The 23,592-nt window shown below is 37.3% G+C and overlaps 9 protein-coding genes across 12 annotated transcripts in view; 4 read left to right on the top strand and 5 right to left on the bottom strand.

The window, feature by feature from the left end:
* LOC104719022 lies at positions 2,509-7,552 on the bottom strand. Of its 2 annotated transcripts, none has more exons than XM_010436855.2 (14): positions 7,240-7,552; positions 6,845-6,926; positions 6,348-6,451; positions 5,912-6,038; positions 5,336-5,430; positions 4,852-4,975; positions 4,656-4,736; positions 4,295-4,393; positions 4,016-4,171; positions 3,881-3,935; positions 3,736-3,806; positions 3,551-3,595; positions 3,149-3,322; positions 2,509-3,052 (listed from the first exon to the last, which is right to left on the bottom strand). In XM_010436855.2, the coding sequence occupies exons 1-14, from the start codon at positions 7,275-7,277 to the stop codon at positions 2,624-2,626; spliced, it is 1,680 nt and encodes a 559-aa protein (XP_010435157.1). In that variant the 5' UTR covers positions 7,278-7,552; the 3' UTR covers positions 2,509-2,623. The 2 variants fall into 2 exon arrangements, with proteins under 2 accessions (XP_010435157.1, XP_010435158.1); XM_010436856.2 differs by having other exon boundaries at positions 3,736-3,800.
* On the top strand, positions 8,347-10,816 carry LOC104719021 (heterogeneous nuclear ribonucleoprotein 1). Of its 3 annotated transcripts, XR_756490.2 has the most exons (4): positions 8,347-8,764; positions 9,034-10,107; positions 10,337-10,377; positions 10,534-10,816. XR_756490.2 is itself a non-coding variant. In XM_010436854.2 (2 exons), the coding sequence occupies exons 1-2, from the start codon at positions 8,543-8,545 to the stop codon at positions 10,027-10,029; spliced, it is 1,218 nt and encodes a 405-aa protein (XP_010435156.1). In that variant the 5' UTR covers positions 8,347-8,542; the 3' UTR covers positions 10,030-10,308. The 3 variants fall into 3 exon arrangements, 1 of the variants encoding a protein (XP_010435156.1); XR_756491.2 differs by lacking the exon at positions 10,337-10,377; XM_010436854.2 differs by lacking the exons at positions 10,337-10,377; positions 10,534-10,816 and having other exon boundaries at positions 9,034-10,308.
* LOC104719020 (glycine-rich protein 5-like) lies at positions 10,941-11,423 on the bottom strand. The gene has a single exon (XM_010436853.1). The coding sequence runs from the start codon at positions 11,347-11,349 to the stop codon at positions 10,993-10,995; it is 357 nt and encodes a 118-aa protein (XP_010435155.1). The 5' UTR covers positions 11,350-11,423; the 3' UTR covers positions 10,941-10,992.
* Positions 12,273-13,797, bottom strand: LOC104719019 (peroxisomal membrane protein PMP22-like). The gene is made up of 7 exons (XM_010436851.1): positions 13,688-13,797; positions 13,513-13,611; positions 13,314-13,415; positions 12,943-13,018; positions 12,771-12,841; positions 12,583-12,668; positions 12,273-12,499 (listed from the first exon to the last, which is right to left on the bottom strand). Exons 1-7 carry the CDS (start codon positions 13,757-13,759, stop codon positions 12,448-12,450), a joined length of 558 nt encoding a protein of 185 aa, XP_010435153.1. The 5' UTR covers positions 13,760-13,797; the 3' UTR covers positions 12,273-12,447.
* LOC104719018 lies at positions 14,041-17,643 on the bottom strand. The gene is made up of 4 exons (XM_010436849.2): positions 16,036-17,643; positions 15,022-15,638; positions 14,367-14,892; positions 14,041-14,289 (listed from the first exon to the last, which is right to left on the bottom strand). The coding sequence occupies exons 1-3, from the start codon at positions 17,572-17,574 to the stop codon at positions 14,367-14,369; spliced, it is 2,682 nt and encodes an 893-aa protein (XP_010435151.1). The 5' UTR covers positions 17,575-17,643; the 3' UTR covers positions 14,041-14,289.
* On the top strand, positions 18,193-18,536 carry LOC104719017. The gene has a single exon (XM_010436848.2). The coding sequence runs from the start codon at positions 18,226-18,228 to the stop codon at positions 18,403-18,405; it is 180 nt and encodes a 59-aa protein (XP_010435150.1). The 5' UTR covers positions 18,193-18,225; the 3' UTR covers positions 18,406-18,536.
* On the top strand, positions 19,908-20,750 carry LOC109126855 (agamous-like MADS-box protein AGL49). The gene is made up of 2 exons (XM_019230738.1): positions 19,908-20,063; positions 20,118-20,750. Exons 1-2 carry the CDS (start codon positions 19,908-19,910, stop codon positions 20,748-20,750), a joined length of 789 nt encoding a protein of 262 aa, XP_019086283.1.
* Positions 21,471-23,592, bottom strand: part of LOC104719016 (60S ribosomal protein L36a) — a 4,043-nt gene continuing 1,921 nt past the window's right edge. Inside the window, exons 3-4 of the mRNA XM_019230583.1 lie at positions 21,636-21,710; positions 21,471-21,555 (exon numbers count right to left, since the gene is read on the bottom strand). Of these exons, the coding sequence (XP_019086128.1) occupies positions 21,496-21,555; positions 21,636-21,710 (135 nt within the window). The 3' untranslated portion in view covers positions 21,471-21,495. The remainder of the gene's footprint in view (positions 21,556-21,635; positions 21,711-23,592) is intronic.
* Positions 22,155-22,463, top strand: LOC104719015. The gene has a single exon (XM_010436846.1). It carries the CDS (start codon positions 22,177-22,179, stop codon positions 22,354-22,356), a length of 180 nt encoding a protein of 59 aa, XP_010435148.1. The 5' UTR covers positions 22,155-22,176; the 3' UTR covers positions 22,357-22,463.

Here is a 23,592-nt window from a genome sequence, read left to right as displayed (position 1 = left end):
GGAATGAGCAAAAGGTGTGTAAGTTAATAAAGTCATTGTATGGGCTGAAGCAAGCACCTAAACAGTGGCATCAAAGATTTGATGAGGCTATCTTATCAAATGGATTCAAGTTGAATCAAGCTGACAAGTGCTTATGTAGCAAATTTGATGATTCCGGTAATGGAGTAATCATTTGCTTATATGTTGATGACATGTTGATCTTTGGTACTGACTTAAGACAAGTAGAACTTGCAAAAGAGTTCTTGTCATCAAATTTTGCCATGAAAGACATGGGGGAGGCAGATGTGATTCTTGGAATTCGAATCAAGCGTGAGAACAAAGGCCTATGTTTATCTCAATCTCATTACATTGAAAAGNCATTGAAAAGGTACTTAAGAGATTCAATTATGAGAAATGTTCTCCTGCGAACACTCCCATGGATGCGAGTGTGAAGCTTGTGCCTAATACGGGAAAAGAAATTTCACAACTCGAGTACTCACAACTTATTGGATGTTTAATGTATGCCATGACAAGTACTAGACCGGATATAACTTATGCGGTAGGAAAGTTGAGTAGATATACTAGTAACCCTAGTACTCACCATTGGCAAGCTATAATACGAATGCTTAAGTACTTGAAAGGAACCATAAATTATGGTTTGTCTTATGTCAGATTCCCTTCGGTCTTAGAAGGATATTCCGATGCAAGTTGGAACTCCAGCGTAGAAAGTAACTCTTCTACAAGTGGTTGGGTGTTCTTGCTTGGAGGAGGGGCCATTTCTTGGGCTTCTAGGAAACAAACTTGTATTACAAGTTCGACTATGGAATCAGAGTTCATAGCGTTAGCGGCTGCTAGCAAAGAGGCAGATTGGCTAAGAAACTTAGTCTATGAGATTCCATTGTGGCCGAGACCGGTATCACCAATTTGTATACATTGTGATAGTAAAGCCACTTTGGCTAGAGTTTATAGCCAAGTGTATAATGGTAAGTCACGACACCTGGGTGTTAGACATAGCATGATATGTGAGCTGATCACTCATGGGGCTATTACCATACAGTTTGTTCGGTCTGAGCAAAATCTAGCTGATCACTTGACTAAAGGATTAGCTAGGGACTTGGTGATCAAGTCGGCTAGAGGGATGGGTTTAAAGTCCATTTGAAATTTTTAATTGTGGGATACCCAATTCCCCTCTAATACAACGTTAGAGGCTGAATTCAATGTGGAAAGCTTACAGTTAAAGATTGAAGCACTTGTTGTATCATCCCAAAGTAAGTGCTTGAACCTGCAAGAAAGGATTAGGTTGAAGTTCTCTTCTTAATAGATCTTTTGAAAAATTGCATTTGCAGGTGCAAGATTAAAAGATCTACCTATATGAGTATGAAGTGGAGCCGCATCAAGAAGCTTGGACTTAGCTTCCTATATGCTCATGAATGGATAGGGACACATGGCTTATAATAGTGTCAAGTATAAACACTTAGAGTAGTGTCAAGTATTATAATTCGTGTGTGTATTATCTTCATGTACCCAAATGAGTTGAAAGGATTCAATCCATTGGACATCCTAATTCTCGGGTATTTGGAATGTGTAATATTACTAAGATGTAAATTCAATCGTTACGATATTTACATTTATGCATGAGTTTGGTTTATGTGTGTTGTTAAAGATGTGAATCAAAGATTACACTTAAATGGGGGAGGAATGTTGGAAATTTAAGTGTAAAACAAACGGTTGCTTTATGAACCAAAGCAACTGTTCGGGTTATGGTTATATTACAAACGTACGGTTGCAAACGTACGAACACAACTTTATGAAACCTATAAAACTTTGTTCCTCCGCACAAAAACAGAGTACGGAAAACAAAGAGGAGGAGAAGAGATTCACAACATCAAAGACAGAAACTCTTTGGTGAAAACACAAAACAAAACACTGAAACTCTATTTGTTTCTCTTGGATCTTAGCCTAGAACAAGAGAGAAACTTTGATTGTCGTATCCTGCGAGAGATTTTGTGTAACCCAAGGCTTTTGATAAGGGTCAAAATACTCTTTAAGAAAAGTGCTCTTGGGCGCGATTCAATCATTATCGAAGTTCACCGTACGTTACGATGGAGAGTTACACCGCAGATACAACACTAGCAGAAGCATTAGTCAATATTCTCAAGAAATATGAACAGCCAGTTCCAAAGGCTCCAAGAATCAAGGAGGTTTGCAATAGAGTTTCCATTGCGTTGATGAAAGCTAATACTGAGACGGTCAAGACTTTCCAAAACCTTGGTATGAAGAATGAATTAGAGACTGTCTTTGAGACCACGACTGAGCTTGAGAACTTTGATATATTCTCTGGCACGGTTGGGTTGGCACGCCATGGCTCAACGATCAATGAACTCATTGAAGAAGCAATTATGTTGTTGAGTTAGTCTAAGAAATCACAGTCAACAAATTTAAGGTCATCGACTTTGTCTTAAAGACCTTTTGGTCAAAGCCAACAAGAGATGATTTCATCTCTTCACAGAGATTTTTGCTTAGACGCAGCATATAAATAAAATCATATAAACCATAACCAGAAGATATTTTGTTATGACAAACCTTTAAACATTTTAGCTTTCCATTCTATTTTGCACAAACCAAAACACACAACTTAATGGAATTATCTACTTTTGAAGAAATTAAGATCCCATCGGCGTAACAACCCATCTAAAACGTTTCCTGATGTACTACTACGTCCAACCACAGTCACTGTTGCCTTTGTACGTGATGACAAATCAATGGCGTCGTTTGTGTTCTGACTCATTTTGGGCGAAGCACCAGGGACGAAACCATTTACAGGTCCTGGCAGAGAATCCGATGTTCTACATGGAGCATTGGCTTCAGAAGATGATGGCGCATCATGGTTACTAGGTGCTGGACCGGAAGTAGTATCTATCTCAAAATGTGCTAATTCAGGTTTTGTAGTAGACGCAGTAGCATTACCTTCTTTTTCTTCAGTGTTCTCTGTATTGGTCCTGTAAGGTTCTTTGTTCTGATTAGTTTCAACCTCCACATCCTTCAGCGATTTCATCATTGCTTCCATCAGCATCTGAGGCCATTAAGATATGTAAATAAACAAATATATAGCATAGTCATAAAGAGGGCTCATAGTGAAAAATACACTTCTTTTTAAATTTATTCTCACCCTCTCTTCTTCCTCTGCATTAGATGGAAAATCTGCTAGCTCATCTACGTGAAACTCCACATATTGATCATCATCTAAAGCTACCGCAAGATGAGGATATGGATCCCCATTCGACAAATCAAAGCTGATCATATCAGAAGATGAACTACTGGAGACTTCATGATTCTCTTTCTCCTGAAATAAATCATATCATGCAACATCAGGAATATTCTACAGTCTAAACATCTCTTCATTTCTGTTTCTAGTCCACAGACGGTATTTTACATGTACAGAAGTTGGTCACAATGCTAATGGTGTCTCTACTATTTTTGAAAAAAAAAACATCATATATGTACCAATGACCATACCCACACACCCACAAGAACAGTAAATACAAAAGAGATAGAGAAACTGATCTCATACCTTGGTTTCTGATGATGATTGATTAGATGGGTCGCTGGAAGGAACCTGAGAGAAGTAACAAAAAACCAACATGTTTCTGGGGATTCAGCATAAGGGAAATGTATATACTTCACAAATGTAGTAGGAAAACTGTTTTGGCCACTAGTATTAAAACTTTTCAGAATGTAGTCACAAAAATTACCAACCTCTGTGCGACTCATAGGTCTTTTCAAGCGGACTTCATTTATAGCATCTGAGGTGCTGCCTGCAGCTAAACCTGAAAGCAATTAGATAAGATGTTGCATAAGGATTCCATAAAACCAAATATTGAGATTTACCAGGATGACTTACTTTTTTGTGCTGAGGATTGTGGAGAACTAAGTTCTTGCATGGTGCTCCAACTGCCCTGAACATAAAACAGTTAACATCATTGATATTTCTTGCTAAAGAGCCATGAACACCTAAAATAAAAATGAGATTTGTTACCTTGGCAAAGTAATCATCCACCGGGTCAAAAAATGATGGCACAACCACCTCTGGAGGTCGAAGAACGTTATGAAAAAATATGTTTATTGAATCAAAGTAGAACTGTGGCCGTGGTGAATTGTGGTCTCCCTCGAACTTGATTATATTTTTGTCTCCCTAGCATAATCAAAATTCAGATGTTTAAAAGGCTGCATGGTCAAGGGTTAATCAAGAACTTCTGAGACGCTAGAGGAAGAACAGTATAACATGAAGAAAGCCTCCCTAGCATGGAAAACTTACTATATATGCTTGATATATACGCTCTGAGTGATGAGGGTGAATAAAGTCATCGTCGATGGCATGTCCAAATAAAACAGGAACAAAACATGATTTTGCGACCTGCAGCGTGAACGATAAAAATTGAAAAAAAACGAGAAACAAAACATCACATAACATAAGAACACAGAGCTAGTAACAAAATCTCTACTAACAATTGAGTTTGATACAATTACACACTTTAAGAAACATACTTTATGCCAAACAATGTGAGAAAATACGCAACTGACTACCAAACAAATGATGATGATGCATGCTAGTGAACAGATTACTTAATCATCCAAGTATTCAACTGGACAAAAAGTAAAAACTAAGAGGAAAAGACCTTTATGGTGTTGAGATCCGTTATGTCAAACTTGGCTTTCTTCTGAATAGCTCTACGCATATATTGTATTGCAAATTTTATCTGAATAAGATATTGAAAGAGATTAAAGCCGTATTATATAAAGCACTGTGGAAACCTTGTCGTGGGCAGAACAAATCCCACAAGAAACAGACACTACAAATTTACTTGCACTTACAGTAAACTTTGGTAACCGGAACTTATATGTATCTACAAGCTCCATCATCAAGTCAACCAAATCAGAGAACGGGCTGTCTAGAACCATAGCTGCAATAGATGGATCCTCGGCTCCATACATTAAGCTGGAAGACAAGTGTAATATAACACAATGATTTCATAATCCAGCAGACAGGGAGAATGATTGTAACAATCAAATTTTAAGTTGCAGTGGTTGACGTTTAACATGTTATATAGATCATTTAGACACAGGAAAGAGTCATGCTTTCTAAGCTAATAAGACAACAAACCAGCCCTAAGGGTATTTCATTTGGTTCTCAGCAACTATTCTTCTCTCCACTAGAAAATACAAAAGGGGTTCTCAAGATACGTAAATCCTCAATTGCTTAACTTCTACTGTAAATAGTTCCGTACAGTTTCATGTAAAACTGGAAATGAAAATGCTCTTAGCAAGTGATTTAACAAATGAAAGACTTAAAAAGAACCTTGTGACAGCACCCATTGAACGACCCCATAAGCCAATCAGGGAGACATTTCCATCTGTGCGCAAATACTCAACCACAGCTTTCAGATCCTCTTTCTGCAAGCACCCAAGGTACGTTTAATAATGATAATAGAAGGAACCGCTCTTATCATTCAGGATAATGACTAATGCCCGGGATAAATTATCGACAAGCTAATCAAGGACACCACAATTCAACATGATCTTTCCACTAATGAACCCAGTGACTACGTGAGGTTTGGAAACTAAATATATGAAAACCTACCTAAGTGAATCTACCATGAAATAGAGCATCAAAGCCTCTGGATCATATGGAAATCTTTCTTCAGAAAGACAACAATGAGGTAGCTCTATAGACCAAATGAAGTAGCATATGGTCTATTGGTTTCAATGGTATAAAATTTAGAGAAACCACGAGAGATATAACCTAACATAAAATCAATCAAGAAGCAATATCGACTATGGACAGCTTGTTTACTCCAAACAGCAATAAGTTTAGGCCTTAATCTTTGCGGAAGAGAAGTGATATATTTTAAGAAAAGATCAAAGGAGGACATACTTCGTTCCAACCCAATGTGACATACTCCCCGCCAGAGAGACCAGATCCCGAAAAGTCAAGCGTGAAGATTGTGATGTTTGAAGGAAGTAATACGATTACAGCTTCACTGGCATCAGCTCTACAACCACTGAATAAACATAGGGCTATTAATGAATAGTAGTACGCTACAAGAAACATTAACAACCAAGGAGTAGGTGAGGTAAGTTGGTGATCACTGAACAACAGGAAATGGGTAGGACAGTGAGAAAGCAATAGGACCACTTATGAAAATTGGAAACTCCTATTCGAGTGTTTGCAACCATATCAGTTGTTTCATTTCAAATCATAGTATCCTAAGTCCTAACAGCTAATGCATTTAATAAAGGATGAGTAATTCAGCTTCTTTCCACCAACAAAGCTCAGAGTCACACAAATTTTAGTTAGATTTCACATTTACCTGTTTCCATGGCAGTATATTACACAAGGGAGAGGCCTATCTTCAGGACGCTCAACTGGCATGTAATGACTACACTTAAGGACATCTCCCCTGCTGTTTTTAACCTGTCAAGATACAATATCCTCTATCACCTTAGGCGAAGATAAGATAACTAAACCTCTAAAAGCAGGAAAAAAAAAAAGCCAGAGCTAACATGACAAGAGCTACTCCAAACCAGTGGCTGTAAAATAAGGAAACTTCTCCGATCAATAATGAACAATATGAAATTACATTGACATGAATATAACAAACATGTTTCCCTCATATTTATTCTACTCAGGAGTTCACAACAATTATTTTAATATTCATCATACACAGGTTCTGAGTTATTTTGACAGATATTCAAAGTGAGAAGAAGGTTGAAACTTCATTTAGCAATTAGCAAAAATCCTTTACACGTCCATGGATTGTTAGCCTTTTTTATAAACTCTACAAAAATGCAATAGGAAAAGGTTTACCTCTAAATCTTTCCTCTGGTACCATCTCCCTTTAAGCATGAACTCTTGTTCCAAGAGATCATGTTCCGGATTGTATTCAGCTCTGCATCACACACACAAGTTACATTCAAATGAATATGGAACAAAAATGTATTAACCAAAATCAAAAATCTTATAATGGATTTGAAAAGAGGAACAGGGCTTTTCTTGAAAAATGCAACCCTAAATCAAGTTGATGTAAAAAAAAAAAGAATCCAAAATCAACTTGAGACCAAGAACAAAACTTCAAAATTCAAATCTCAAACTCTAAACTTGCTGTGAAAACCCAATTCTACAACCTAGTAAAAAAAAAAGAAGAAGCTGAAATAGAAAGATAAAAATCAAAAACCAAAGAAAGCTAAAAGAGCTTCTGTTACCTTGGAGGTCGAATGATGAAGTTAACAAGCTGCTCCATCGGAAAAAACAAAAACAAAATCACTACCTTCTTCTTCTTCTTCTCATTCTTCTTCCATCTTCTTTCTCACGATTCGTCAAAGTCAAAGCAAATAAAAAAAAAAAAAAAGGATTCAGACAGAAGAAGAAATGTAACTTAAAAATAAAAGAACCCTAAATCAAAAGATCGAGCTGTTCCAGAGAAGCGCCAGTAGTGAGAGAGAGAGATCGAAGAGACGAAGAAAGCACACAGAACAATAAAATAAAGAAGCAAGCAAATACACAAAAAAAAAAAACGGCTTTTTCGTTTGTTGAACTGTTTTTTTTTTTTTTTGATTTTTCAAAATTATAAACAAAAACTTTTATAAATTAGCCCCACATTTTTGCCGCTTTTTACATTTAACATCTTAACATTTCATGGAATTAACCTTTGAAAATGTAATTATGGAATTTTAATTAATTGATGCTAACGTAATCATTACTCATTATTACTATTCCAAAGTTTTTTTTCTTTTAATTTTCAGTGAAAGCTGACAATGACGAATCGACAATTCAAAGTCTCTTCTTCTATAGTTTTTTTTTTCAAAACTGTAAATTTAAGGTTTTTGTAGAGAACGTGCAAGTATTGTCGTTATAGGTAGACTAATATATATATATATATATATATATATATATATATTTAAAATATAAATACGAGGTTGGTTAAGAGATTAAATAAACTTATAGGAGGTTAATTATTACAAGTACTAAAATAAAGCTGTAATAAGTAAGGTGTGACTTTGTGAATTTTTAGACAACAAAGTGCATATCTCTGGCCACAGAGAGATGATTTCATCACAGCACGAAAGATTTTTTTGTCGTTCTTTTAAAGATGTAGTAGTGGGCACGTGTGAAATAGGACAAACACACGAACGAATTTTATGGCCCATTAGGTATATACTTCCACTGGGCCTGACTAAGCCCCGTGATTAAAAGAAAACTGGAAACAGATCTGAACCGTTCGTAGATTGTAAAAGATCTGGACCGTTCATTTATTTATCGGCTGACAGATTCGTCCCTTCACGAATATCAATACCAAACCAATAGAAATATTCGTTTGCTGTCTTCTTCTCAAATCGGCCACAGCCATTGCTCTCTCTCTCTCTCTCTCTCTCTCTCTCTCTCTCTTTGCTCATAAAGCTACAGCCTTTTTGTGATTTCTGGAGGTTTCTGCTGTGGGTTTTTGTAGATTGAGGGTGTGATTTGTGATTCGTGGGTCAGAAGTAAGAGAGTGGTATTAAGTTAGTCATGGATTCGGATCAAGGAAAGCTTTTTGTCGGTGGTATCTCATGGGAAACTGATGAAGACAAGCTCAAAGAACATTTCAGCAACTATGGAGAGGTTTCGCAGGCCATTGTGATGAGAGATAAGCTTACTGGCCGACCTAGGGGTTTTGGTTTTGTTATCTTCTCGGATCCTTCTCTTCTCGATAGGGTTCTTCAAGACAAACACAACATTGATACTAGAGAGGTTAATTGATTCTTCTCTTATAGCTCCGTTTCTCTAATTGTCTTGGTTTCCTTGTTTCAAAGTTTTGCACTTTTGCGCTTAGCTGCGTTGATTTAGGCATTTTAGGGAAATTGATAGTTGTTTTGTGCTTTGCATCATACTCTCTGTGAAGTGATTGAGTAGAGTATTAGAAAAGAAAGTTTGGTTTGGTCTATAGGTTGTGCTATGTTCTTGATTTGGGTCAAGTATGATTCTTGGAGGTTTGTTAATTGAATTTGGTTGGTGTTTAGGTTGATGTGAAGAAAGCCATGTCAAGAGAGGAGCAACAAGTCTCTGGAAGATCTGGGAACCTTAATCCATCTAGAAGTTCTGGAGGTGATGCTTACAATAAAACCAAGAAGATCTTTGTTGGAGGCTTGCCACCTACTTTGACAGATGAAGAGTTTCGCCAGTACTTTGAAGTCTATGGCCCTGTGACTGATGTTGCCATCATGTATGACCAGGCTACTAACCGACCTCGTGGGTTTGGATTTATTTCCTTCGACTCTGAAGATGCTGTAGACCGTGTGTTGCACAAGACTTTCCATGATTTGAGCGGTAAGCAAGTTGAAGTAAAGCGTGCTCTTCCTAAAGATGCCAATCCTGGAGGTGCTGCACGATCAATGGGTGGTGGTGGCTCTGGCGGTTACCAGGGTTACGGTGGCAATGAAAGCAGTTATGATGGACGTATGGATTCCAATAGGTTTATGCAGCACCAAAATGTTGGAAATGGTTTACCATCTTATGGGTCTTCTGGTTATGGTGCTGGGTATGGAAATGGTAGTAATGGTACCGGGTATGGTGGCTTTGGAGGTTACACTGGTTCTGCTGGAGGTTATGGTGCAGGTGCTGCTGCTGCATATGGAGCGACCAGCATCCCAGGTGCTGGTTATGGAAGTAGTACTGGAGTTGCCCAGAGAAACTCATGGGACAATCCAGCTCCTAGTGGTTATGGGAGTAGTGCTGCTCATAGTGGATATGGAGTTCCTGGTGCTGCTCCTCCTGCGCAGTCACCATCTGGCTTTAGTAACCAAGGCTACGGATATGGAGGGTACAGTGGAAATGATTCTGGTTATGGAAATCAAGCTTCATATGGTGCAGTTGGTGGGCGTCCTAGTGGTGGCGCTTCAAACAACCCTGGTAGTGGTGGCTACATGGGAGGCGGTTATGGTGATGGATCTTGGCGATCTGACCCGTCACAAGGTTATGGTGGTGGGTACAATGATGGTCAGGGTCGACAAGGCTAGTAGCAACTAGGGGATTATCACTACCCTGGTTTTTGGATCCTTAGATCAAATCAAAGGCTCTCCTCAACTTCATAACGGGTTGGACTGCTTGAATCTCTTTATAAGCACGTGCTATCTATTACAATAAGTCACTTCTATTATTAAGTTATTTTTCGGTTGAGTGTACTTTTGAGTTCTGGCAGAGTTTAATTATAACTACAGGCTTTGCTGTTTTCATATTATGTTTGTCGTCCTAGTATTCTTGCCGGATTTGTTGTTATTGATTGTGTTATTTTGGTTTTGGCCCTGATGGATATAACATAAGCAGGGAATAACATAAGCAGATATGGTGAGCAGAAGTCGATGGAGGTGAGAGTCAAATTGCTAAACGTATGGTTTTGAGTAGAAAGTAGAGGTAGTTGGTTCAGTTAGTTAGTGGTAGCATCGAGATGAAGGTGTAGAAAATAGTGAGAGTGTGGCTTTGAGAAAAGGGGCATAATCATTTTGCATCATGTGTTTGTACAGGACTTACCGAGGTGTGATACTTGAGTTCTTAGGTGGAGCAACGACTCATCGGGGTTGAATCTGAGGTCTGTTCCTACTTGGAGTTGAGGTAAATTGCTCGAAGAATGAAGAGTCAAGTTGTTTATCAGTATGTGGGCTACTTAGGTTAACGGGAATGAAACAAACGTAGAAAGGCAGTAGGCACATACGTTGGAAATACAAAGGCAGCCACATTGTTGATATATCTTTTGATATTGTGGAGTTTGATCCGTAGTGGTGGATATTAGATACCAAATTATCGCAATTATAGAAACTAGTGGAAACACAAAAAGTTCAAAGCTTATCATGGTCTGGAAATACTAAGTTACAAATACGTGAAAGCAAATTTATTTCATTAAGAAGTCGGTTTAACCATCTTGTTTAACGTCAGAGACATCCATGCACTGCAACTACAATTTTCTTCTCATTGGTAAAGTGAGCTCAGTGGCGGTGTCCAATCCAGCCACCGCCAAATCCCCATCCTTTACCAATACCAACGCCTTTCCCGATGCCGCCAACTTTACCAATGCCACCTCCAAAACCACCGACTTTGCCTATTCCGTGGCCAAAAAGGCCACCACCTTTGCCTATCCCGCCAGCGATTCCACCTCCTTTGCCAAATCCCGCACCGTGCCAACCACCAAAACCACCTCCAAAGCCCTTTCCGCCTCCTACGAAGGTCTTCTCCTCTTCATCTTTGTTGAAGGTCACACCTTCTCTCGCATCCACATAATTCACCACAAAAACATTGAACCATAACAAAGCCAACAGACAAGCTCCATTCACGAGACGCCCCATCTCTTGTGATTCCTTTTATTATGCTTGTATTTGCATAAGCCAAGAGAGACCAGCTCCGTTTATATAGCGAGTAGCAAAACCAACTACACGACCACTTTCTCAAACAAAGATATCTAAATAAAATATTGTTTCAACTACTAACTGACTGATTGTTTCACTTCAATTCGTAAATAATTTTACGTTTTCATATGTTCCCATAACATCTTTACTCGTACCATGTCTCCATCCATCGACTGCAACTCCATACGCACTTTAAGTTTCCATTTTGGTACAGAAGAATAAATTTCTCAAAACCATTTTTGTTATAAAGTTCGTCTTTTAATGTTCTATTGATAGTTGTTACTTGTTAGTTTGGTGGTTTAATCTATGTAGACGTTTAAGCACAATCTGAGCGTTTAAATTGATAAAATAAGAAACTTAACGGCCCACTCCTACAACGCAAAGCTAATACGTAGCTACTTCTTCGTAGATTAAAAAACAAAAAAATGTTAAAAGAGAATTGAATAAAACCGGTTAGTGTGTTTTCTCAAATCTACTAAAGTGTGGTAAGCATTTATGTAACTACTTCAAAATATGAGTAAGTGAAGACTGTAAGGTTAAAGCAACTTGATCCATCGGTAGTTTGTTTTCGATAGTCCGACTCCTACCTACTAGTTCTTTAATTATATCGGTGGAAGTTTAGTTGTTAATAATCAAGTACAAAGTAATAAATTTAGAGAAAATGATTAATTTGTAGTAAGTTTATTCATTTAAAACATTTTTTTCATACATATTATGAAACAAACTATTGTATACATGAACTCACGGTATACAGTTAATACATGCCAGGTCTTTATTATACGCTATCGCATCCCATGCACCACGTATGTGTGTAGTTTTGAGTGCTATTTGAGGATGAGAGTTAAGAGTGAAATTTTAAAAAATTGCATTGAATTTGAATTATTATTGGTATAATGGACCCAAACAACACAGACAGTGACCTTAATCAATTCAACAATCACCGCATCTCTAAGTCTTAACTTGAGATTCAATTCTTGGAGTTTTTGTACATTTAAAGAAAAATTGAGATTCATTCTTGATTCTTCCGTATAGAGTTCTCTAGGCGTTCTTGATCGCCGGAGATCGGGCTTTAAGGTTCAGAAAAATGCTCCTGAAACGTATCAAGAGAAGAAGAAGATGTTACCAAAAACCTTTTGAATATCGAAATGCGAAAGAAAGGTAAAAAGCTTTTACCAGCAAGAGGCGACAAAGCTGCTGAACAAGACACGAAATTGCAAAGGCACATACTGATAATTAACCCATCCCACAACTGGCCAGAACTGTTCCACATACAACAAAGTTTCAGAATTCAGAACCATCCAAATTGAACGTTTGTCAAAAGCCTTCTAACATAAAGTGTGTTTATATGTGTACTCTTATACCTTCCATGCTGTTAACTGGATTGTAGGGAAATCTTTCCCAACTTTTTGCTTGACTAGCTTCCATGGCCTCCCTGGAACACATCGCAGGACATATATAGTATCTTAACTCTAAATTATAAATCACTAAAAAAGAAAACCAAAAAAAGATCAATTTCAAATGATCCTTAATTACCTTCAACTACTAAACCATAGTAAGACATGAAAAGAAAATTGTTCCAAGGAGAGGATGTAAGTTGTTCCAACAAAACCTGCATCAACACAGTTTTGATTAGTTCATAATATTGGTTCCTCAAGATTCAGAAACTATATAAGAGATCTTTTCAAATATATTGATCATCAGAAACAGCAAGAAAGATGCTCCTAAGATATCTCGAACTAGTATAAGTGTAACTTCAAATTCCAATCTAATCTAAGCACATTCAAATATCAGAAAATCCCATTCAAACATAATTGAGAGAACAAGTATTTGACTTCTTCTATAACTAAGGAGTATTTGAAAAAGCATTCAAGAAGATGAGCCTGTTTTGGTTCGAAAGGCAAAACCTTTTTGGCGACAGTTGAATTACCCTTCTTCCCTTTGAAAATGGCATCCATCAATTTGTGAAAGAAGTGACCAAATGGTCCTCCATAAGCTAACCCATACAACTACAGCATATATAAGAGATCATCACCACAAAACAAAACAAAAATCACACTTTTCAGACACAGCAAACATATATATAAGAAAAAAGCAAAAACGAACCATAAGGAGAAGCAATCTCCGGAACTGAATCCGTTTAACTCCAGAGATCTTCTGAGCTATGGCATCACTGCACCCAGCCAAAACCCCAGCAGTGATCGCCTGAAAGTTCCATTACACAACATGATCATTCGAAGATTTTACATAAATTGAGTGTTATTATAAAAAATAATAAAACCTTGGTTCGTAAAGGGTGAGCTTGAAGCTGAATCAGATACTTCCGCCATGCGACTTTCGCAAGATCCGACATGACCCCCACAAGATTCAATAGAAGATTGAAGAAGACTAATAAATAATGAGCGGAGAGAGAAATAAATTAGGAATATATTCGTTTGGTGATGACTAGACGACAGTAGGCATAGAATGTAAAGTCTTTTAATACTAATATGTGTATGGTCTGAAGAAGTTGCAGTGCCTAAACATATACAGGTAAAAGATCTCATCATGGTTCATTTTGTTATACACGAGTTCACAAGTTGAAAAACTGATATCGTAAATCGGGATGATTTAGCTATTTTTTATATAGAGAAATTAGGTGAGAAACCTCTGAAATTGATAAAAACACCAGATGTATGTACAGACTGAAGTCAAATAAACCAAAACACATGAAAGGAAAATTCAGAAACCATCATAGTTAGTAACAGAGAGCAAAAGTATAAACACAACACAAGAAAAGCAGCACCAGCTGTCCTAACACTTGCCTAAATAGGCTCAGTTTTGAAGGATCAACTGATCGTGGGAACACCATCTTAGCTTTGATTTACTCATCTGAAAAATTACCTGAAAAACAAAATTCAACTATTAACATCTGACACAAGTTGTATTCAACACTTTATTCAAAAGTTTATTGCTTTTACCTATAAGAGGTATCTCCATAAAGCCGGGCGGTCTCTCGAGATGAGGAGCACACGACAACCTGAGTAATCGAATGAAGGGCAATACATATCGTTTGGTCCGATTTGAAGGCTTCCATAGTCACTTGTTAAAGGTTGTTGCAATGTCTCCTCTTTTGCAGTATCAAATACGAAAAGTCCCATACCAGAAGTAGCCATGACAAAATTTGAATTTCCCCATACTTGAGTTATTGCAGAGTGTTGCGGGTGAGAGTTAGAGTCTGGCAGACTGTATGTGCTCACGAGACGCTGTTTCCTTATGGAGAATTGCTGAACTTGAGATGAAGAAGCCATGTGTTTCTTAACAGTTGATTTCTGATTGGTACATCCTAGAAATACTGAATCTCCTCGAGATGATACACATTGAGCATCAACACCAACTTTGGGGATTTTAGCACCAATGCCAGATGGGTTGCGAAAATCCAAGATGTTGATTGAATCACTAGTGCAGAAAACTCCATCGTTGCCTTCAGCATCCAATGAACTTACTCTGCATTTGAGGTGAAGACATCCAAATAAGTAAATGAATGAGAAACTAAAGTATCCACATTATAATCAATTTATGAGGCCAAAGCAAGGAGATAGGAAAAATCTAAAATGGTAAAATAATTATTTTTACCTTTGACGAACACCACCTCCAACTTCAGCATCTGTGTTGTTGATATGAAAAGCTGAGATTTTTTTCCCTGAATAGGAAATGGTGTGCTGTGCTTCAGGGTGAAGGGAATTGACATCCCAAACAGAAATTGCTGCAGTTTCTGCTATAACAAGTTTTCCCCGATTCCTCCATTGTAAAGGACTCGAATAATCTAAACCTGACACAGGTTTCTGCAGCCCCCATCTCATGATTTGCACCCCATCTCGTATGTCAAAAACCTTAACTACGCTTTGGAAACTAGCAGTTGAGGCTATAAGAGGACCACATGGTCTGTACCACCATTGTTGAGTTTCTGGTACAACTGCACAAGCCGGAGTGTTCCTACCATGTGATCTGTTATTGGGTAGGGGAGCAAGAGCTGTTCTTGAAACTCTTGAAGATCCATCCTCGATGTGAAATGCTTTAATGTCTTTCGTGTAGAAATCCCATGAACAAAAGCCAGACTCTAACGTATTCCCAGCAGAAGCGGCTATGACATATCTTCCTGAGCAGCCATCTGCACCCGGTGCACGAACTACCCAGCAATCTCTCCAAGTGTTTGGTGAGATACCATCTGGAGGACTGTACACAGCTTTCACCTGAAAAAAAAAATTCAAGTCTTTAATGTGAAAGTCAAAGATAACAATGCATATACAGTGTACAAACTCCAGTCACTTCATAGAAAACCACTCAGATTTGTAGAGAATTACAATCATTAACCATAAACTCTGCATACAATATATATCCGAAAATAAAGCTGTTCTTAAGTTATAAGATGAAAAACACATATCAACCTAAATCAAGAAAAAGCTATCCTAAACATCTTCTAAAAACAGAAGAAATGTGTATGTTGTGGTGAATATGAGATATTAAAATCAATGTTCCACAGCAGCATAGTTCAAGATATTAAAATCAATGGTGGTACTACAAACTTTTCAAGCAGGACAGGTGTTCCATAAATGAAGATAATTTGTTGAAAACATAAACGCGTAGTACCTCAGAGTTAGCGACATCATAATAAGAACATGAGCCATCATCATGAGCAAGTATAACTGCCTCGCCCTCTGATACAAACCATCCTCCTGTAGAAGTTTTGGACGCAATGTTATTGAGTTGATGCTTGCCTCCATCATCTATCTCTTCCAGTTCCATCTCCTCCCTATTTTGTTCATCATCAATTTCCTCAAGGGCTTCCTTTGCTCTGAGAATTTCAGTTAAGTTGGAAGTCAGATTGCCGCCTTTTGAAGCATCATTTTCCTTTGACGGTTCCTCTCTATCCATTTCCTGCACTTCCAGATTTTCTGGTGCATTTTGGTCACTCAAAGATGTGACATTTTCCTTGTCAAGTGAGGCCAAGAACTCTAGAGCTATCGCATTCTCCTCAACAGGAGCTGAGGGTTTTTCTTCAACATTTACTGCCTTGTTGGGATCAACAGAATCATGGCCTGTTGAAACATGTGAAGATGTTTTGGAATGAGTTCTGTTCCTAAGCAACCTCTGGTGAGGAAAGAGTCTGTCTTCCAGCTGATCGTTATTTAATCCTCTAACCGAGGCTTTCGGTTTCGTCAGCTGAGTAGTTTTGTTCTTCTCTGGACCATCAATAACACGGCTCATAGACTTTTCAATCCCTGTGATCTTATGATGTATATCAGAGATTATAACCTTAGAAGAATTCGGGTTGTTCAAATCCAGCATATCCTTAGTCTTCTTGATATTTGATGCAATTTTCTTAACCTTTCCTTCAAGAAAAGCAAGCTTCTCATGCAGCTTACTCGGGTATTTACTAGAGCTATTATTGCTGCTAGTTCCTTCATTCCCTCCGATATCCTTTGACATCTCCATTCCCTTACCAACATTATCAAAGGACTTCCTTCTTAAACCTACAGTAGCAGTACCTTTCACAATCTTTTCAACTTTAACAGTAGATTTTTCTCCAGAACCAAGCAAAGCATGTGCCTTAGCATCAGAAATCGAGTTTCTGGCCAAGCTAGAGTCTTCAAATTTGCTTGATTTCACTGGAACACTAGTCACTTCATCTGTTTTCTCATAAACCCTAGTTGACTCACAGATTACAACACCAACCTTATCCTCACTCTCACCCTGTTTGAACCCAGATTTCTTATCCTCCAGATCCGATTCACCCTTTCCCCCAATAACCCTAGATTCATTTCTCTTTCCCAAATCAGAGAAACCCCTAATCAAATCAGATGGGCTAGAGCTCCTACCTCGCAAACCAGAAGACGTGGATCGCGTAACCCGACCCTCACCTCTCACGGCGGACTTATCGATCCGCGGAACAGGACAAAGCACTGGCTTCTGATTCGATCCAAATGACCGGTGATGACTAAGCTTCGGATTCGGATTCGGACTCGGATTTCTTTTGCTGGACAGTGATTTCTGAAGTGCGGGACTAGGATTTTTGATAGAGATCGGAAGTGGAGTTACAGACCTCGATGGTTTTTTACCGGAAGATGGATTATCTCCGGCGCCGGTGTTTATAGCTTTCAGCCGGCGGCGATTTAATGAAGCTGACATCGGCAAAAAAATCTTAGGGTAAAGGTTTTTGAAATCAAATATTTTGGAGAAAGAGAAGGAAAAAAAAATTCTTTTGATTCTGAAGAAAAATAAAGAAAAAGCACATAACGACGATAAATGGAGGATTACTAGCTACCACAAGCCGACAAAAATTGTAGAGTTTCAATTTCAAAATTTTTGAGCGGGATTACCAAAATTAATAAAAATTTTGATATTTTTTTATGTCGATGGACTCACTAAACGCTGCGTTTAACCCACGAAGACGTGATAGCAATAAATAAATGCATAATACGCTGCGTTTTGATGGTTAGTGGTTGAGATTTCAAAATTTTATTCATAAACGTCGCGTTTTAAATAAAGTTAGAATACTACACGTCGATGCGATGCGAAACGCTGCGTTGGAGGTGGCAATACCACAAAACATAACGAAACGCACCGTATTGGAGAGGTTAGTGTTCGTTATTAACGTGAAAGGTTTTTGTGTTGTGTTTTTCATTCATGCATTTTTGATACGAAACGTTGTCTCTAATTCTTAGGGAAACGACACAACCGTAGATTTGATGTCCGAGTCTGTTTATATAGCTTCTCCAGTAAGTGGCAAACACAGAATTGGCTTGTCTTATCGAAAAAACTGAAAAAAAGAAGAAGAAAATGGCGAATGAGTTTGGATTCGGGATGGGTTCGGTTCTGGCGGTTGTTGTCGTTGCACTCATCTTACTGTTCGTTCCGTTGATGATTGGGCCTGTGGCTCCTCCGTCTTCTCCACTTATCTTGGTGATTCTGGTCGTACTGCTCTTTGTGTTTCTCTATCTCCATTTTGCTTCTAAGTAAAAGTTTCGATCGATCCCTCTCTTTGAGTATCATGTAATTTTTATGCAGCATATAGACTGCATTTATCAATGTTTTTGGTTATACATTTGTAAAACAAAGAATTATATTTATATTCAATTTGTTGATTAACACATGCGTTGTTGTTCTTTTTTTTTTTTTGTGGTTTGAAACACATTCGTTGTTTGAACATAATCTAGTAAGCTATGTCTATTAGGTCAACTTTGAACCACATCATATATGTTTACAGAATGTATAGTGTAAAGAGGAACAACTATTTAGGTCAAATGTTATTTCATTGGGTAATATTAGACCAACTACATTGGTTTGATGTCTATTAAAACACCAACTTTTTTATTTTTCACATGCCACATCATTTTTTCTTTCTTCCACATCATTGTTTCATAAGATTACAAGATCATACTCTGCCACCATTAGTATTTTATATTTTCATTTTAATTTTGCTTATGTTTTTTGTGATTACATATTATATATTAGTCACAGTTAAAATCAAATTAAAATCCAAAGTCATTGTAAATAAAGCTTATAATTTTGAATTAATTTTATATTCAATTAAAAATAAACAAATGAAACTTATAAGTAAATCCTTTATAAATAAAGCACAAATCACATGTCCAATAAATTTAAGCCTCATCAAAATTCTTTTTATAGTTTAATTAAGAACAATGTCTGTATTGTTGTAATACACAGTTTATCAAAGTATGGCTGTATTGCAGATAACCACTATGCTGATTTCTATTACAAAGCCTATTTGGCTTCAGGTAACACTAAAAATATAATCGATTTTTAAGAAAACAAAATTAGGCTTCCTAATTTGCAGGCACATTTAAATTAAACTGCATTTAGTAATGTTAAAGAAAAAGAGACTTAACTATCTCATTTACACAAAATGCAATAAAATATTCAAAATGCACATATAATTAAAGATAAATTGCAATATAAGATAACAAAATAAATATTTATTGAAAAAAAAATTAAAATATTAAGTTACAATAAAATATTATATTGATGAGAAACTTCAGCGATGAACACACTCTATTAATAAAGAGTTCTCAAATTTTTATACATTAAAAAAATCAAATTTATGATGATAAACTCAATGCGCATGATCTAAGCTAGCCTTCTCTGTTGGAATCAAACGCTGATTAATTCCTAAATCTGATTAAGGAACCAGAAGTGAAAGTGAAGAAGATTGAGAAGAGGAGAAGTATGAGTCTCTTTTGAAGAAGCGTCAACGATTGAGGGAGAAGAAGTTTTTTTGTTTTTTGGGTAAAATACATTGGGCCACTATCATGTTTAAGGCCCAAATACTAAGTGGGTTTAGCAGTTTACAAAACCATAGGTTACATGCTAAGCCTAGTATATATATAGGAATAGGATGGATAATGTATTATTAAAAGAGTGTTCGTAAAAGGAAACTCAAGCGGCTAAACCTTTTTCTACTTTCTCTCTGAATACACGATCTCTGAATACACGATTACACGATGGCTCCTCGTAACAAGTTCTCTGATGATGATTTGAAGAAGAAGAACTTTTTCGAAAAGAGGTTTCCAGGGTTCAAGAGGAAAGCGACAGAGCTCTCTGTTCTATGCGGCAACTCTGTCGGTTTCATCTGTTACGGCCCCAACAACGATCTCCAAGTCTGGCCCGAGCCTCAAGATAACCCATAAGCCCTAAAAGGGATCGTTGGAAAGTTCAATGCGTTAAGCGATCACAAGAGAAAGAATCACGCTTGCGATCTTTACGACTTCGTCTCTGATATCAAGGGTTTGTCGGGTGAGGATTTGAGGAGACATATCGATAAGCTTAGCTCTCACCTAGTTGAAATCAAGCAACTAAAGACAAGTATGTTAAGAAGAGGCGACTCGAAGAAACCTAAGCCGAAGGAGACGGAAGAAGATGATGATCATATTAGGGTTCCAGAAAACGCCACCATTACAAATTGTAACGTGGCTATGATGCCGGAAGATCGTTTAGGATTTGACGACTTGGGTCACGTCTTCCCTGGCTACCACGAAACGGATTCCAGTTTGGGATCTTATCCTGCTTCCAAGTTTTCCTCGGATGTCGGTGTTTCGGATTCTTCTCTGTTCGATCCTTTTTCGTTAGGGTTTTCAGGCGGCGATTATTTTCCGGTGTATCCAATGCCGGCCACAGATTATCTTGGGGTTTGTGCCAACGATGGTGTTTGGGATCCTTGTCGGATGGATTTGGAGTTTTCTTCACTATTTCCTGGCTACGATCCACTTCTGGGAGCCACTGATTCTTTTCTGTCGAGCACTTACCAAACACCGGTGTTAGAAGATAACTTAGGATCCGTCTTCTAGATTATGACTTTGAAGGTATGAACAACACTCACAACTAGGGTTTGACAACAATGTAGTTCACCTACATACATATATACTCACTGTTGATCATTATTAGTATCTTTAAAATGTTTTTCTCCAACGCAAATCCATGTTTGTCAAGTTTTGTAGCTTCTTTCCCCTTGTTTTAAGTGAATGAATGAAATCTCTCAGTCACTATGTCATCTCTGCAATTGCTTTTATAACAAGGTATTACTAACACTCAGGTTATGTATATTGGATTCATATACTATTTTACTCTCTTTTTCTTTCCTACAATATTGAAACTTTGAGTTATATTCAGATGTCTGTTGTACAATCGAGTAGAATTATATTGTTGCCACTTATTGCAAATTCTGTGTTGCAGAAATATTTACACAGAGAGCTACTAGAATTTTGTGTTGCAGAACTTTATCTACCAAATATAGGATCAAAAATATTATTACGCCACAAGATGTATTTATGGTCTTTTGATTATTAGCTATCTTTGAGTGTAATATTTTTTTAAAGCTTAGATATTGTTGTTATACGTTCTAAAGAATTCAACTGAAACCTAATGAAGAAAGATTGGTTCACAAACTTTAAAGATAAAAGATATCCATACGACACTGTCCTATAAAATTAAACACCGCGACCATTTCTGGTAGATTCAAAGTATATCTGAGTATCGAAGCAAGACAGTTACCAAACAAAACAAAACAAAACAAAAGTAGATAGCTGAAACAACTTAAAAGAGAGATGTTCCCTTTCCCTTCTTGTCTCCACCGATCTCAAAGTGCTTGCACCTCTGCAAAACCCACACACAAATGTCTCAGAACCGATACCAAAGGAGTGTTTAACAACGATAATGAATGTCTCACACATTACCTTAATAGGGCGTTGGGAGAAATGTTTGCAGCTTTGGCACTGAAGCCTCAGGACAATCTTCTTGGTTGTCTTAGCCTGTTAGAACGAAATACAAATGATGAGCACAGGCGTAGGAACAGATAATTCCTATAAGACTTTCATAGGATAACAGGCTATTTGAAACATATTTCAGAGTAAAATCTCAACTCCTGCATTGGTTCTCAGACTGCAATAAGGGATCAAAATAGGGTAAATCAAATCTGAATCAGAGCATTATTGTTTCTTTAGTGTTACCTTCTTGTGGAAGACGGGCTTGGTCTGACCTCCATAACCACAAAACACAACGAAACGCACCGTATTGGAGAGGTTAGAGTTGGTTATTAAAACGTGAAAGGTTTTGTGTTGTGTCATTCATGCATATTTTATACGAAACGTTGTCTCTAATTCTTGGGGAAACGACACAACCGTAGAATTGATGTCCGATTCTGTTTATATAGCTTCTGCAGTTAAAGACAAACACAGAATTGCTTGTCTTATCGACAAAAAAAAAAAAAAGAAGAAAATGGCGAATAAGTTTGGATTCGGGATGGGCTCGGTTCTGGCGGTTGTTGTCGTTGCACTCATCTTATTGTTCGTTCCGTTGATGATGGGGCCTGTGGCTCCTCCTTCTCCTCCACTCCTCTTGGTGTTCCCGGTCGTACTGCTGTTTGTGTTTCTCTATCTCCATTTTGCTTCTAAGTGAAAGTTTCCATCGATCCCTCTCTATGAGTATCATGTAATTTTCATGCAGTATATAGACTGCATTTATCTATGTTTTTAATTATACATTTGTAAAACAAAGAATGTATTCTATCTATGATCTATGAATTTTATATATACTAGCATTTATCCGTACTACGTACGGATACGGTATAATAAACATCAATCGCTACTATGCAATGCGTCGGATTCTGGTCATTTAGTAGCTGTTCTTTTTGCCATTGAGTGTTGCCTTATCAGGTTTCAAGCTTTGGATAAGCATGTCACCACCAAGTGAGAGTTTTCTGTTTATGGCTGCCTTTACTGGCGTTCTCAATGGCGTATTTCTGCTTTTATTTGGGCTTGGTTTAGAACCGCAAAGAACGTCTTATTATGTAATGAGTTTTCGTGCAGATTCTTCAGACCCTGAGATGAAAGCAACAATGTCAAAATTGCTAATGATGTTTTTGGCTCAAATGCTAAGGATTAGTCATTAGTAATTAAAAACCAGATTTCCTTACTCTCTTTGTCTCTGTTTTTCATGCTCTTTCTCACCCCTTACTAGGGTTTGACAACAATGGAATTCACCTATATATATGTATTCACCTATATATATATTACTAACATTCAGTTTATGTATATTACCTAATAGACCACTTATGAAATGCAAGTAGATTTATTGGATTCATATACATTTTACTCTCTCTTCTTCTTTCATATAATATTGAAACTTTTGAGTTATATTCAGAAATGTATTTTACAATCGAGTAAAATTGTTGCCACTTCTTGCAGCTATTAGCGTTGCACATTCTGCCAGTGAGAAATATTTACACACACAGAACAGAACTACTTGACTTTTGTGTTGCAGAAAAAATTATATAACATAGGTACGGAAGAAATATATATTAGATCACCATTAAACACAAAAAACAAAAAGTACGAGTTTAGTTAGTAAATACACTACACAAAGCACATCTGCACATGAGTAAGTTAATGTGCTGAAAATTTAACTTTTTAATGGTGTACGTTAATTACCATTTTTTTAATCTCTCTGATTAGTAAATTTCAAAACAAGAATAGTATTTATACTGTAAATTGTGAACTACAAATTTCAAATGACCGAATGTAACATAAAATATGAAATGAGAAACTATGATGGTATAGTGCAGTTCACTAATTTACAATCACATTGCAATACGAGACTATATTTACATATTGTTGTAAGGGGGGGGGGGGGGGG

This window comes from Camelina sativa, chromosome 10 (assembly GCF_000633955.1).
Source record: "Camelina sativa cultivar DH55 chromosome 10, Cs, whole genome shotgun sequence".
Taxonomy (NCBI): Eukaryota; Viridiplantae; Streptophyta; class Magnoliopsida; order Brassicales; family Brassicaceae; genus Camelina; species Camelina sativa.
Note: the sequence above shows the minus strand (reverse complement) of the source record. Positions and strands in the feature narration are given on the sequence as shown.